The following is a 14,933-nucleotide window of genomic DNA, read 5'->3' as shown; positions in this document are numbered from 1 at the left end:
ATATTTTATATATATTTTTTATTTATATGAATGAAGTAAACTAAAATCAATCTGGTCTATTTTTAAGGACGCTTTAAAATATTTAGTACCCATTAATAACATTTATACAGTTAATTCTTCTTCGTGGATTCCATAATCAGAAGCAATTTCAAAATATAATAATGTGGTTTTAATACAAACGCGACGAATTAAAGATTAAAAAGGAAGGAGACCTAGAAGAAAGAAAAAGGAAGAATCACCTTTAGAAAAAGAAGACTTTATCCTTTTTAAAATTAAATAATTAAACATTAAAAAGTATAAATATTACATTTCAAATTAGATTTGAAATGATTTAAAAGCAAGAATTCATCATTAAAAATGAAGAGATTGAACGAGATTTTATAATTTAAGGATAAAGCTAATTCATTTTAAGCTTTTCAGTAAATATCCTGCTTTTCAATTTCTTTAAAAATTAGAACAGGCCTTTGATTATCTAAGATGGTACATTTTGACTTGTCATAAAATATGGAGGTTCCCTGATTTTTGAAGTCAGATTATATTTATAAGTAACAAGATATGCACACTCGATGGTTTCACTTTTATACCTTATGGAAAGTTTCGACACATTTTCCTTTGGTTACAGAGTACTGTAGTAGAAATATCACTGCATTTCTACTGCAGTGGTATTTCTACTGAAAGTAACTTTAAATATTACACTTAGATATTCAAATAAGATATATTTACTGTATTCATTCTGTAAGAAACTGAATTCATGCATCGTCATATATTATATATTTCATGTTTGAAACTTCTGTTCATCATAATAAGAAAAAAAAATGGAAATTCTTTAATCGGAAATAAGAAAGAATACCATTCTTTCATACCAATGATTAAAAAATTGAAAAAGAAATCAGTTATACTAACTCAAAAAATAAATTCTCACTTTAAACAGCTAGTTAAGATTACATTTATTAGATACTTAATGTCGTATTGAGGTATGATTAATGATCAATAGACACGGTTAAAAACATATAAAAATGAACTGAACAAGAACTTTGAGGAATATTATTTGTTATAGTTAGAATTCGGGCCTATCATTGTTTTAATGTTTACTTAATTCTTGTTAGTTAACTTAATCATTGTTTAAGGTACATTGATTTTCCCCCCTTATTATTTGAACTTTTTTTCGAGATCATCGGTGGAAACTAAAAATTAATATACATATCATTAAATGACAGCATGAATGATGTTTATTTTTCCTTCAATTTTTTTCAAAAGTAGATTAATATTGATCATTTTTCTTAGGCTGCTCAAAAATAACAAAATATCAGTATCTTCTCTCAGCATACAGAGTGGTGCTGTAGTATTCTGTATGCAGTAAAACTGCACTTATTGATCCTTAACTGCTCCAGCATCTTTGCAAGTGATGTTTCACCACAACATAAGTTCTACCTGACTAAAAGTATAGAACAATGTTTTATCTTTCTATATCAACATTGAATCTTTTATATAGGATTTGCTAATCTAATAGTTTACATATTCTGTATGGCGCATGTTGCGTCATTGATTACGTCATGATAATCACCTGATTGTTTCACGGCTAACTGGACAGACGAGAGTTCATTAAGGAGTAGTTAAGGTAAGCCGCTTACATTCATTTAGCTTTTAATATTAAGGTTCGTTAAATAATGTTTTGTCCCTTATGAACTTATATATAGTTTCTTAATAAATATATATTAAATATCAATACTGGTAATTGCTTTTCCCCGCATTTTTGAAACTCGGCGCTTTTAAACTTTATAATGTTTCAAGTTCTAAAAAAGATATACTATGATGATAGCAGTACAGGATTTTTAATTCATAACATTTTCGTAAAGACGACATAGATGGAAAAGCAAGAATATCATTTTACTTAAACCGAGACTTTTCCAAATGCCTTCAAGCATTCAATCTGACTAAAACACACTCAGCAATAATTGAATTCCAATAATCAATAAGTTAAGAAAATCAGTCTTAATTCCATATGGATGATTAAGAAGCCCACATTATTATTCCAGCTAGCTAGATGGCAGATGATAGAAGATAAGTCTCACTGGTAAAAAGACCTCATCACATTATACTCATACATGTGACAAACAATGCGTTATACCCAGATTAAAAAGTTGACTCTTTATACAACTTCAGTATTTTCGAACATTCTTGCACCTAGGGCCTCAAATTCAGAATATTGTCTTTCAGCATGTGTTTCAGAGCCCCTTTTTTCTTTCATAATAGGTTCAAACTCAATATATTCTTTGCAGCAATTCATCGTTTCTGATAACAATAAACAGCTTTGAATGGATTTTTGTATGACATTTTCTCTGTATGTTTGGTACATTACATTGGCTTTTCTAATGTAATTATAACTTTTTAATTATTAATCTTTATTTGGGTTTATATTCTTCACTACTATACAGTTATACTTTCAATTATTTTTCGCTGTCAGACGGATTTGAAATTAATTATTGTAAATGCCAGTACACTTTCATTACATAAATAGTATTTATGTGTGTATTTTTTAATAGATATATCAAAATGTTATACTTTTTGACGTAATATCTGTAGATTTATTATTTATATTATTAAAAAATATTATTTATCTAGATTTTTTTAAATATATACCTATTTACTAAACACTATCAGCATAACAAAAGATTGATATTAAAGATATACACAAGACACATTGCAGATATTAAAGATCGTGGTGAATATTTTTTGTTTTTATTCTATTCCTAATGAAGTGATTTAGAATTATAATGAAGAACACAAATATACGAAGAGTTACTAAGTCTAGGAAGTCATATGATAGGGTATGATTAATTTGTTCTTATTAAAATTATTTTCTCCAACATTTTAAAAATAATTATCGAATACAACCAGAATCAATCTCAGAGATTTTCGAAGAAAATCTTTTCTTAAAATTATGACTTTTCTTTAAAATTACATTCTAATTTCATCAAACGCTATACAAATACGAGAAAAGGACGATAAAATATGTTGGTATTTTAAATTATTAGTTAAAAAACACATAACTACATACAGATAAATGACAAAAAATAAACTTACATTTTAAGCCTTTCTCCGTGCTTTGAAGACGCCATCTCTCAGCACCACTGGTTGTTATTTAAATTTTGCATACGCCAAAACTTACAAATTTCATATTTTATAGATGTGAAAGTGCACAATACATATCACTGAGCTAAATAATATGGTTAGTGGAAATCAATACTGTGAATGGGAATCAACAAACTTTAATTTCAAAAACACCAAGACGTGTGTAAGTAATTGGGAAAAGACTCACCCACTGGTACGACTCTGTACACGCAAGGATCCTTCTGCCTTCCGATGTCATTACTTCCCCAGCACAGCAAGGCCCCGTAGCCGAGCATGTTCCGCGGGGTGTAAAACACGGTGCTGGAGGTGCCTTCAGAAATGAAATTCTTCACGTCCATGTTTTCCACCGTATTGTTGAGAGCCCAGTGGAATTTGACATCAGTAGGGTCGGCCTCCAGTTCACAGGTGATGTTTAAAGTCTCCTGCTTGGCAACACCAAAGACTTGAACAGCCTTGTTCTTGCAGACAGGAGCAACTGCAAGAAAAAAGAATTCAGATATTTAGAAATCGTAATTTACAAGGTGATTATAGGTGTGCACAGTAATAAATTTACAAAGTAATCATAAGTGTATATCATAGTAAACATACAAAGTAATCATAAGTATATATCAAAGTAAATATACAAGGTAATCATAAGTATACATCATAGTAAATATACAAAGTAATCATAAATATACATCATAGTAAATATACAAAGTAATCATAAATATACATCATAGTAAATATACAAAGTAATCATAAATATACATCATAGTAAATATACAAAGTAATCATAAATATACATCATAGTAAATATACAAAGTAATGATAAGTATACATCATAGTAAATTTACAAAGTAATCATAAGTATACATCATAGTAAATTTACAAAGTAATGATAAGTGTGCGCAATAGTAAATTTACAAAGTAATCATAAGCGTGTACAATAGTAAATTTACAAAGTAATCATAAGCGTGTGCAATAGTAAATTTACAAAGTAATCATAAGCGTGTGCAATAGTAAATTTACAAAGTAATCATAAACGTGTGCAATAGTAAATTTATAAAGTAATCATAAGCGTGTGCAATAGTAAATGCGATTTTCTTTTTTCAATCTATTATTTTTAAAGATTGCTTTATATTTTTAGTCATGAAAATAAAAAAAAGTTTGAAAATTTCTTATTAAATCTTTAAAATCGACAGAATTTTAAAACAATGGAAAAAAATAGAATTCGAATTCTGCTTCTGAAGAAATAATCTATTTTTCTCAACCTATTGTTATTTAAGATTTGAGCAGTTTAATAAAAAAAAGACAATTTTCCAACCTTCTCAAAGTCTAAGTAATGAATAAATGCATCATTTATCTTGAGTTTCTTCTAGAAAGAAATGAATTAGACGCTGATGGTTCTGTTAAATTTCTACTCTCTTTGTTTTCATTTCGTTGGTGAAAAATGAATTACGCCTCTCTTCCCAACAATTCATGAAAGTGATTTATTGATCTATTTATTTTTTCTTTTATAAGCTCATTGGTATTCCAGATATTGTTTTAAATCCACATTGAACTTCGAATATAAAAAGAGAATACTAAAATATTTTAGGGAAGAGGGGGGATATTTATTGATTTTTCTTTATTCTAAGGGTGCAGACAATATTTTCGAGCTACTTAATGTCAAGTCATGATAATGAAATCATATGTTACATCTCAATGACCATGAACATGATTTTTGATCATTTGCTTTAGTGATTTTTTTTTCTTTCTAATCTTGCAAATATAATCAAATAGATATTTGAAATTCAGGAAAAATTTATATTTAAAACTTTATAGCTGAAATTTGTTTATATTCATAGAATTGAAACACTATATTAAGGGATTTGTCTATTGCATTCCCACATGACGTCATCCGCTGGATTGACTTCTATCAGCCTGCGTCGAGAACTTGTCTAAAAAAGAGAAGCTTATATCCTCATAGCAGAAGTTTTCGCTGTATAGCGTTGTCGAACGTGGTTACGAGAGGTTTCAGAAAGTGAACGTGAATTTTTAATCTCCGAGATATTTTTTCTGGTTGTTATGGAGTCGAGTTATGGATTAGTAACAGCATCGATGTACTGGTGGAAGAACATAAGTTGTGGAAGAGCTTATGCAGCTCATTCTGCATCAGAACAAAAAAAGTTGCGAAGAATATTCGGTTCGAAAAAAAAAAAAAGAAACGATAGACGTAACAGAGCAGAAACCTTCTAGTGCAATAAGATAAATTTATTGCATCGTACGTTGAGAGCATCACCTTGATAAAGCAGTAGCCATGCAATTTTATAAATTCTTTTAACGATAATACTGCGTCTCATTTTCGTTAAATTTTGAAGCGTATCCAAAGAAAAATGTATTTAGACATTTTTTTGTTAAAAAGCCTGCTTTATAAATAATAAATTAAATAAATAAATTTGCTTGAATATTTGTTTTTCGGAAAGAGACTTATTGCCCGATTTTGCATGGATTCCTATGGAAAAAATATTTCGCATTACAATTAAGATTTAGGAGCGAATTATGCGAGTCGAACGAGGTTTCACCGTATATCATAAGTCGATAAAAATTATTTCTTACAGATACCTAATTCAATATTTTACCTTTTGTATTAGTTGAAATAATCATCAAATCTCATCTGCAATACTATGCTGGGCTAAAATTATCCATGCCTTTTTCCTTCGCATCATTATTGTATGCACAAATTCCAACATGTTTTGGCATCAATCAATTCAATTAGAATCTTCTTTTAATGTTTGAATTAACTGGATATTTCTTTTAAGACTTGAATGTTTGATTCGTTTCTATTTATTCAAATTTAGGTTCATTCGTGCCCAGAGTGCGAATATACCTAAGCATTAATAAATAACAAAGATCCATGGACTGAGGCCAGCAATTTTTTAATTGTATATTTATGCTGATTCATTATAGTCTCCCATAACTAACCAAACTTACAATTATTGTTAATATTATCTTTGAGCCTTTTTTATTTTGTATTCATAAGTGCATTTTTCCGTTAGCAGATGAATACTTTTTTGAATCCGATTTCAATGATCAGTTTTAATTTGAGTGTTATCTAACATTATGGATATAAAAGATTCCATTGGAAGGAAATAAAGCTTCTAATGTTATTATATATTTATATCTAAAGTGCACTGCAAGTAATTTCCTTATTTCTTAAGTATTATGGCAGTGAGAATGAGATTTTCTACTATTACTTTCATTAGTTAGTAGGTAACAATCAGATTCGAGATAATTTTGACATAACAGCTCGTCTTCTATTTACCTGAGAAAACGGTAAGTTAATGCTGTCATGTGCAGTACTGCTTTTTTAATACCCTAGACGAGTAAACTTGCAAAAGTGTTGAGTAAATCAATTCCAGCGGCATTTTCTGAATTCTCATTTTCTGATCGAGAGGTTTCCGGGTTGAAAATCAGATTCCTCCCAAACTTTGATGTGTACGTGAGTGTGGTGCATACCGACTTCATCTTACTATTTCTTATTCATCAAAAATTATGGAAATAAAACCTGGGTGCCTAATCTTTCTGCTATTGCCCAATAAACTTGAGTTCAAATTTCTGAAGCTCATGTCAAAGTAGCCCACATATAACTACAAATCAAGAAATTAATTATACTAAACTAAAAATTCATATCCTTTTAAAAATTTGTATTTGATTTAAATGTATACTTCTAGGAATAACTTTCATAGTGAGTATAGTGAATAGAATAGTTCCCACGGTGGTCGACAATTATCCTGCTTCTCTTCAAAAGCAATGAATTAGAGCTGATGATTTTGTTAAGTTTACGTTATAGATTGTATCCCCGAATAAGGAAATCCGCTTTCTTTCTCAATTTATAAAAATTATTCACTCACTCATTAGTTAACAAATGCATTTAGTCACTTGTTAACAAATGCATTTACTCACTTGTTAACAAATGCATTTACTCACTTGTTAACAAATGCATTTACTCACTTGTTAACAAATGCATTTACTCACTTGTTAACAAATGCATTTACTCACTTGTTAACAAATGCATTTACTCACTTGTTAATAAATGCATTTACTCATTTGTTAATAAATACATTTACTCATTTATTAATCAGTACATTAAATAGTATTCAAAGTATGGTTGATTCCACATCGAATCTCGGATATAATAAAAGGGTAAAATTTAATTATTTCCTTTTATTGCGATAGAGCATATGTTTCTTAACTCATTCAGACTGAAAATTTGAAAGAATGAAATTTATTTGTTCACGCTGCGTATTTCATTTTATTTTTACAAAGATTAACGAAACGATTTAATTTTCAGTTCCAACAGAAACTAACCTCTAAGCAGCCACTGAAATCTTCACTCCTCTGCGCCACCTGATCCTTCAAGATCAACATTCATTAACAACGAGACAATAACGTCCTTATCTCTACTATTCTAAGATAAGATTACGTTGGGTGAGAGTTCTTGTCTAAAAGTGAGTTATTGCATTCCAAAGCACCGGGCGTGATGATACCACTAGCAACAAATGAGAGGAGGGTATTGGATAAAGGCGCATGTATAAGGACGTCTTTTAACCTTAAATTTGGCAAGGTTATATACCCGTGGCAATTAAAGGGTTGGTAAAATATCACTCCTTAGTGCAAAGTACACATCCAGTTCGTGTGGGTCAAGTCACAGCGGGAGTTGAATAGTGGTTGCATAGGTTGCATACATCACGCAATTTTGTGTGCCCGGGCAAGTAATTATTGATTATTTTACACAGCATTTACCTGAGAGGCTGAGAGTAAATCTGAGGTATGTATCCTCTCGTGATATCTACCATTGGGCATTTATATGTTCAACCCAAATGCTAGCATTCGGAATTATATAACACTACTCAACAACTAGGAATTGGAACTATATTAGGGTGCCCCAAAAGTTTGTTTCTCATCACACTATGAATGGCATTATCTGGTTCTACTTGTGCAAACATGTAAGCTTATCTATTAGCCGTCTCTGTCATTAGTTTCAGTCTTACCAGAGCTCTACTACACCCCAAAAAAGTTATTTTGTCTATTTGGTGGGATTGGAAAGGAGTAATTTTCTACGATCTCCTTCCTCAAGGTGAAACAATAAATTCTATGCAATACCCTCAGCAACTGGATCAATTGAAAACTGCCATACCAAAAAAGGCAGAATTAATGAACTAACGAGGCGTTGTTTTTCATCATGACAACGCAAGACCACATATTGCATTAGTAGTAAGAGAGAAGAAGCTTTTACAGTTTGATTGGGGTGTTTTACCGCATCTTGCATACGTTCCAGATCTCGCTCCACCTGATTATTACTTCTTTCTGTCCTTAAAAAAATTCTCTTCGCGATAAGCGCTTCAAATCCATGAGCGAAATAAAAGAGCACCGTCGAGGATTATCTCTTGTCCAAACATAACACTTTTGGAAAGAAGGCATAACGAGGTGTCCTGAGAGATGGAAGAAGGTAATAGAACAAAAGAGTTCTTACATAACAAAATAAATAATATCTTAAACAGTCAATATTTTGTATTCTTTTCATATCAGAAATAGGAAAGAAACTTAAGGGACAACCTAATGCAATAGGACTATCCTATAGAAACGATCGAAGTTACGATTGCTACCGACTTCAAGCAATTTCTGAAAAATTTATGAGATAAAAAAACAACTGTTCGAATATAAGTTAAAACGACAGCTACAAAATAAAGAGAGATAGATAGATAAAATTTGGTACATAGATCCAACATCTAGTGCTTAGACACCTACTAAATCTTGGGCCAAATCCAACAAAGGAGTGAGCGTCTGTTGGTCTGTATTTTCAGAAGTGCTTAAACGTGATAACTTAAATAAATATATCAAAACTTCTACCTGATTTTGTGACTACAAGTTTTGTTTTGCGTGTCAAATTTTGTTTTCAATCGATCGAGAAAAACACATCTAAAATACAAATTCGCTTTTATTAGAGTATGCGAGAAAATTTCGAGGGGACCAATCCATTTGGTTACCATGGTAATTATAACATTGAATAACAATAATAAAAATAAAAGAGTTAAAAACAATAAATGTTTTACTAAAATTGACTTTTTACATATCAAAACTTTTTTAAAAAGCTTCATTGTACAAAGATTTTAAGAAGTACTTTTATTTAAAAAAAATAAATTCGAATTTCTTCAAAATCATTCCCACTTATGTAAAAACGCTGCTTTGTTTTATTTTTAATTCCACTCGCGTAACTGTAATTTACTGCCGAAAAGATTCTACATTCTCTTCATTTTCCCCACAGTGAAGAGCTTTCTGTGAAAGACGTCATTCATTCCAAGAAAACTGAAGAGCAGCATTTCTTTTAGCTAATTCGAATAGTTTCCGAACGAAAAGGCATCAACCACTTCGAACAAACGTAAAACTTTAAACTACTTTTCCTTTATCTTTTGATGCCGCCTTGCCATACACTCAGTGTACGAAACTTTTCAACCAGCCTGAATAGAAGGTTGAACTGGGGTTGTTGTCAGTTGCACTCCTTCAAGAAAACTAATGACTGCTCCTAACTACCTCCACGATAACTTCTGCCCTCGATGTCTGGCGCTTAAATCTTTCTTTGTAGTCATCAAAAACCGGCCGTAGCTTTTGTTTACTTGTTTATGTATTTATCGGTTGAGAGCTGCATATAAAGAAGAGGATTCTGAGGTGGTGTTGATGCCACGAGAACAAGAACACTGAGGCAGTCCTTATGCTCTTGCAATGACAGCTTTGATTCATGCGTTTTTAATGGGCCAAGGATCTAAGATAACGACTTACTCAGTTGTATTTGGAGCAACATTCCTTGTTTCAACAGATGCAAAAAAGAATGAACATCTTTTGAATTATCTAATTTGACTATGAAATGAATAAGGAAAAGAGGCTAATGTTTATTTATTATTAAATTGTGAATAAATGCATAGAAAAAGTTTTTCATCCTTTTTCTTACTCAATATGTGAAATAAACCTTAATGAACTAAATTTTTTCGAGTAATTCTCAGAATTTTTATCAGTAGTACAAACTCTGCTTTTTATCAATAACCTTTTTAAAATATTAACGCTACTATTTATTAAGTTTCTTTGCTTTGTCTTTAATTCAGGAAAGAAATTAAATTAAGAAATTCTGAATAAATTTTAATTGAAAGAATTTTTTTTTATTTTATTGTATATTTGTTGTATATAAATACACATAGATTTTGTTGAGAAATTACAAATTTTAAGAATAGAATAAGAAGAAAGGTGATTTCCTTAATTTGCTATTGACCGAACAGCATTTTTCTGTCTTTCTACGCATGCGCTCTTACTAGCCGTCTTATAACTGGCCGAGTGTAAACCCACCTTTATGGATTTCAGATATATTTATTCATTTATGATGCTATAAAAAATTATAAGGTGATAAAAAATAAGGTGCAATACTAAACTCGTTAGTCTCACCACTTTCTCATCTCTTGAAAAAAATTTAGAGAGATCCAATTCTTTAGGTTTTTGAGTTATCAGTTCACACAATCGAAAATGCACAGACCAACATATGGTCAACCCTTTGCGAGACAAGCTCTAACAATTGATACATGTTTTGTTTGAATGAAAAATATTTATGTTTAATTCTTTAATATAGTTACTTATTTTTTAACTTATGTTATATGGATAAATTAACAAACTGAAGGATATCATCAAAATTTGACAGATATCTGCAAATTTGATAGAGTCCACATTCCAAATTTTACTTTTACAGATCATTCCTTCGTTCACACCCCATCAGACAAATTAAAAATGTGTTTTCTCAATTCATCATGCAGGCAGTTATAAAAATGCAAATGGTCATTAAATAAGAGAATTTATCAAAAGTTCGAAGGTGGATCTTTTAACGATTTTGACTATTCCTCATTACATATTTCAGATACGAGACGGTAAAAAAGCTAAAAATCATTATATTGGAGACATAATTGTGTATATCTTTGGGTTTTTCACAATCAAATAAAAATATATTCGAATATGTGTAAGTAATTGAATAAGTAATAAAAATGAAAAATCACATATATTTGAGATAAACTTTAAAATTTCCCATGAAAAAAGTATTTTTCACTGTATTAAAAAATTTTTTCGATCAAAAAGAAAAAATGCAAATCGATTATTTAAACAATCTTTTGGAAATCATTAAGAAATGCTATAATTACTTATGTACGTTTCTTATGAAAAGAATCAACAATGGCATTCGATATTTTTTTAAAATTACATCCGTCTTTTAAATACCAAAAAGAATGCTTTCGAAATCGTAAATGAAGGTAATTCATCAATTAAAATGCAATCAATTAATTCTTAATTAATGTAAAAACAGAAAATATATTGTTGGATAATTAGATTAATTTTAAATATTTGCTGCCTTTTTGCCTTTTATTTTTTCCCCACAAAATGTTGTCTTTTGCAGTAAAATATAATAAAAATTATGTCCTTTCAGATTTTTACTTGTAATTTTATGGATTGTAAAACTAATAATTTAAAATTTCTTTAATATTTATAAGTTTTAAGCTATTACTTATTCTATTTCACGGAAGTTGAAATCCATTTTTTAACTACAAATACTAATGTTTTCCATTTCCATTTTAATGATCATCCACGAAATAATTCAAATTTATAAAATACCATTTTATCTTTCTATTATATAAAGAATTTTTAATGTAAATTTTGCGTTTTATTCGCCTTGTGATTGGTAAATAGCTCGTCACCTGACCCATCACATTTAAGGTTTGTTTTGCTAATATTTGAAATATTTAATGAAAATTATTTAGTCTTGGGGAGTATTTATATTGTACTTGACGGTGAAATAGTAACAAAATAAGGAAAATAAAGCTTTAGTTAACACCAAATCAACATCAAATGAGTTTAAAACAATATTGTTTGTTAATTCTACTTTTAGACATATCGTTTGTGGCAACACCAATGAGCAGCCTTCTGGGTCTGATTATTTTTTTTTTCTTTCGAATAACTTAAATTTTTCGCATCTCCGTTAGCAATCGTTTAAATACCTAAGCAATAAAAGTGTTAACCCTGCTTTTGGTGCCCCTTGATTTTTTGGCGATTTTTTTATACCAAGATAGGCGCCAAGAGGAGGTATAAATACACCAAGATCGGTAACCCAACAGTAACATCAATGAAAACAAAATATTATGGAAACCAGAAGTAGTGCTTCATCGCTGAAAGTTGTTGCCAATCGAAGGGGCACTCAAATCTACACTAGAACCGTCTTTTTAAATAGTAACGGCACTTCTAATGATATTAGACAAAGAAAAAAGCCGAAGAAAGACCGAGCGAGAACCTGGCAAATTCTAAATTAAAGCTTCTAAATTGGCGGCAAAGATGTGAAAAATTGGCTCAATATTCAGATATTTAAGACATGAGCAAATAATGTTCTCATTGTGGGGCTTTGAATTTTGATTTGGAGGTAGGCTGATTGGTAAATGCATGGGGTGGATCCTAGCACAGCCCACCTCTTGGCGTCTTTTTGAATTCTCGCCAAACGAGTAGCGATAACGTCACCAATGTGGCAACCTAGATGGATTTTTTTAAAATTTATTTTTATTTTATTTTATTTTTTATTATATTTATTTTATTATTATTTAATTATTTATTTATTACATTTATTTTTTTTTATTTTTTTATTTAATTTATTTATTATGCTTATTTTTATTGTACTTATTTTATTTTATTTATTATTATTTCTGGCCTTCAAGTATCCTTTTTTAATTTAAAAATAATAATAACAAATATTCAATTAGTTGTCAACCAGTGGAGTTCAAAAACTTGCTGACAGAAACTGATGATCATACAGTATCTGACAACATCAGGGTTGGCGAGCAAAGGCGAAAAGGGAGCGAAGCCCCCTAAGTTTTATTAAAATATTTATATCAATGGTACTGCAAGGGTTTCGATTTTATTCTTGCATCGACACTAAACTGATGTATCTTTAATCACTCTGCCAACGGTATTACTTTATAATATATTAATGGAGAAAGATAATAATACGCAATTTATCAAGCAGTATGAAAGGAACATATATTTTATCTTCTTATCCTCTGTAATATCGAAACCCCTTCGCAAGCTCTGATGCATCTGACTCGTTTACCGAGTTACAGAATTTAAGATACAAAATGTGTAATAAGTGAAAATAACAAATAATATATACGGCAATAAATACTTATATTTGTTTCAGGGATTAAAGATCCCTTTGCTTCTTAAATGAAATAAAAATTGATGGTCTAAATACAATATGTGATATAATGGTGCTTATTAATTAATGATGAAAAAGCTGAAATTTGCCAAATGTAGCACCAAAACCAAGTTGGCTTTGCAACTCTACAAGCGCGCTTCAAACTTACGAGCAGAAAATTAGTATCTGTTTACGCTGTTTATACATTTAAGGAAGAAAATCGTATTTGTTTGTTTGTTGTTTGCTTTCGGCAACGAATCGTCAATCCTTCACCGTTAATTAATAAGTATCGATATAATTAGGAATCGAAATCTATTCTTAGGGGACGAGATTAGCAAGATATACTGCTTTATACTGTCGTAATTTAAAATTTAAACTTAATTTATATTATATATTCTGAAGAATCAATGTCATTTCACCATCTTTATTGTTTTTGTTTAATATTCAAGAGATATAGAGGAAATAGGAATAATACATATTCAAAAAAGTCAAATACGGAATAATATATAGTAAGAATTTTGCACGTGAAGGTCGATACATAAAAAGCAGTTATTCATCTTTTTATCAAGAATATATTTGCCGGTATTTAAAGTGACTTTACATTCGGCCAGCTACAATCCAACCAGTAAGACAACGCTTCACAGAAACTGTATAGTAGCAAGTACTCGTCCAGTCGAGACAAGAAATTGCTATTGTCCACTGTTTCAGCTCATGCGCAATCTCTTCTGCGCATGCGCGACTTACGGAATCTTATAACTGGTTGGTTGCAAACTCTCCTTTACCCACTCATGCAGGATAAAAAGCTTATTGAAGCCAAATTGAGTTGTAACGAGTCAGACTCACTATGTACCACAATAATACTTTTTGTGCAAGATAGCAAGGGTCATTCACACTGTGTATGATTAATTTCATTATTATATTTCTATATAATTACAAAATAATTTATCATCTTGTGCCAAGTATGTATAAGCTTAAGAATAGTTTAGAAGATTATAGTAATAGTGGCAGTGATGGTTTTAATTTTTTTAATAGACGTAAAGAATGCGATAGAGGTTGATCTTATGGAGATTCGGATGATGATATAAGGAATGTAACTGATAAATCAACTGGTGAAAAGATTTCTAATGACTGGAATCGGGGTACAGCCGAAATGTATTAAAATTAAGCTACGTATTCATTCATATTTCTCATTTTTTTCCTATGTACACTAGTGTGCAAAACTTAAGCAATAATGTCGTTTCGCATGGTTGGAAAGCCATCCTAAACAATAGGTACAGTTGTTAGAAAGATTGGTGGTAGCCGCCGTATGAAAACCTCAGTGGATGACCGATATATCGTCCTGCGGACGAAAAGAGCCCGATACCAGTTAGCAAGCAACACTACTCAGCAACTCTGTATAGCAACAGGGCTACAAATGGCGCGATTTACAATGGCCAGACGCCTTCACAAAGGTGGCCTATTCACCCACCGCTGAACGCTACATCCCTTTGAAAGTTGGCCATTGATGGCACCGTTTAAAATCGTGTAAGAAGCCCAAAAATTGGACATCTCATCAATGGAATCATGGCCTGTTTACGGA

General features: G+C 30.6%; 1 protein-coding gene across 3 annotated transcripts in view; it reads right to left on the bottom strand.

The window, feature by feature from the left end:
• The window catches only part of LOC129974840 (nephrin-like), a 654,834-nt gene that overhangs the window by 172,891 nt on the left and 467,010 nt on the right, over positions 1-14,933 (bottom strand). For all 3 annotated transcript variants that reach the window (XM_056087607.1, XM_056087606.1, XM_056087608.1), the window contains exon 7: positions 3,320-3,607. In XM_056087607.1, coding sequence (XP_055943582.1) covers positions 3,320-3,607 — 288 coding nt within the window. The remainder of the gene's footprint in view (positions 1-3,319; positions 3,608-14,933) is intronic.

Source organism: Argiope bruennichi, chromosome 7 (genome assembly GCF_947563725.1).
Source record: "Argiope bruennichi chromosome 7, qqArgBrue1.1, whole genome shotgun sequence".
Taxonomy (NCBI): Eukaryota; Metazoa; Arthropoda; class Arachnida; order Araneae; family Araneidae; genus Argiope; species Argiope bruennichi.
Note: the sequence above shows the minus strand (reverse complement) of the source record. Positions and strands in the feature narration are given on the sequence as shown.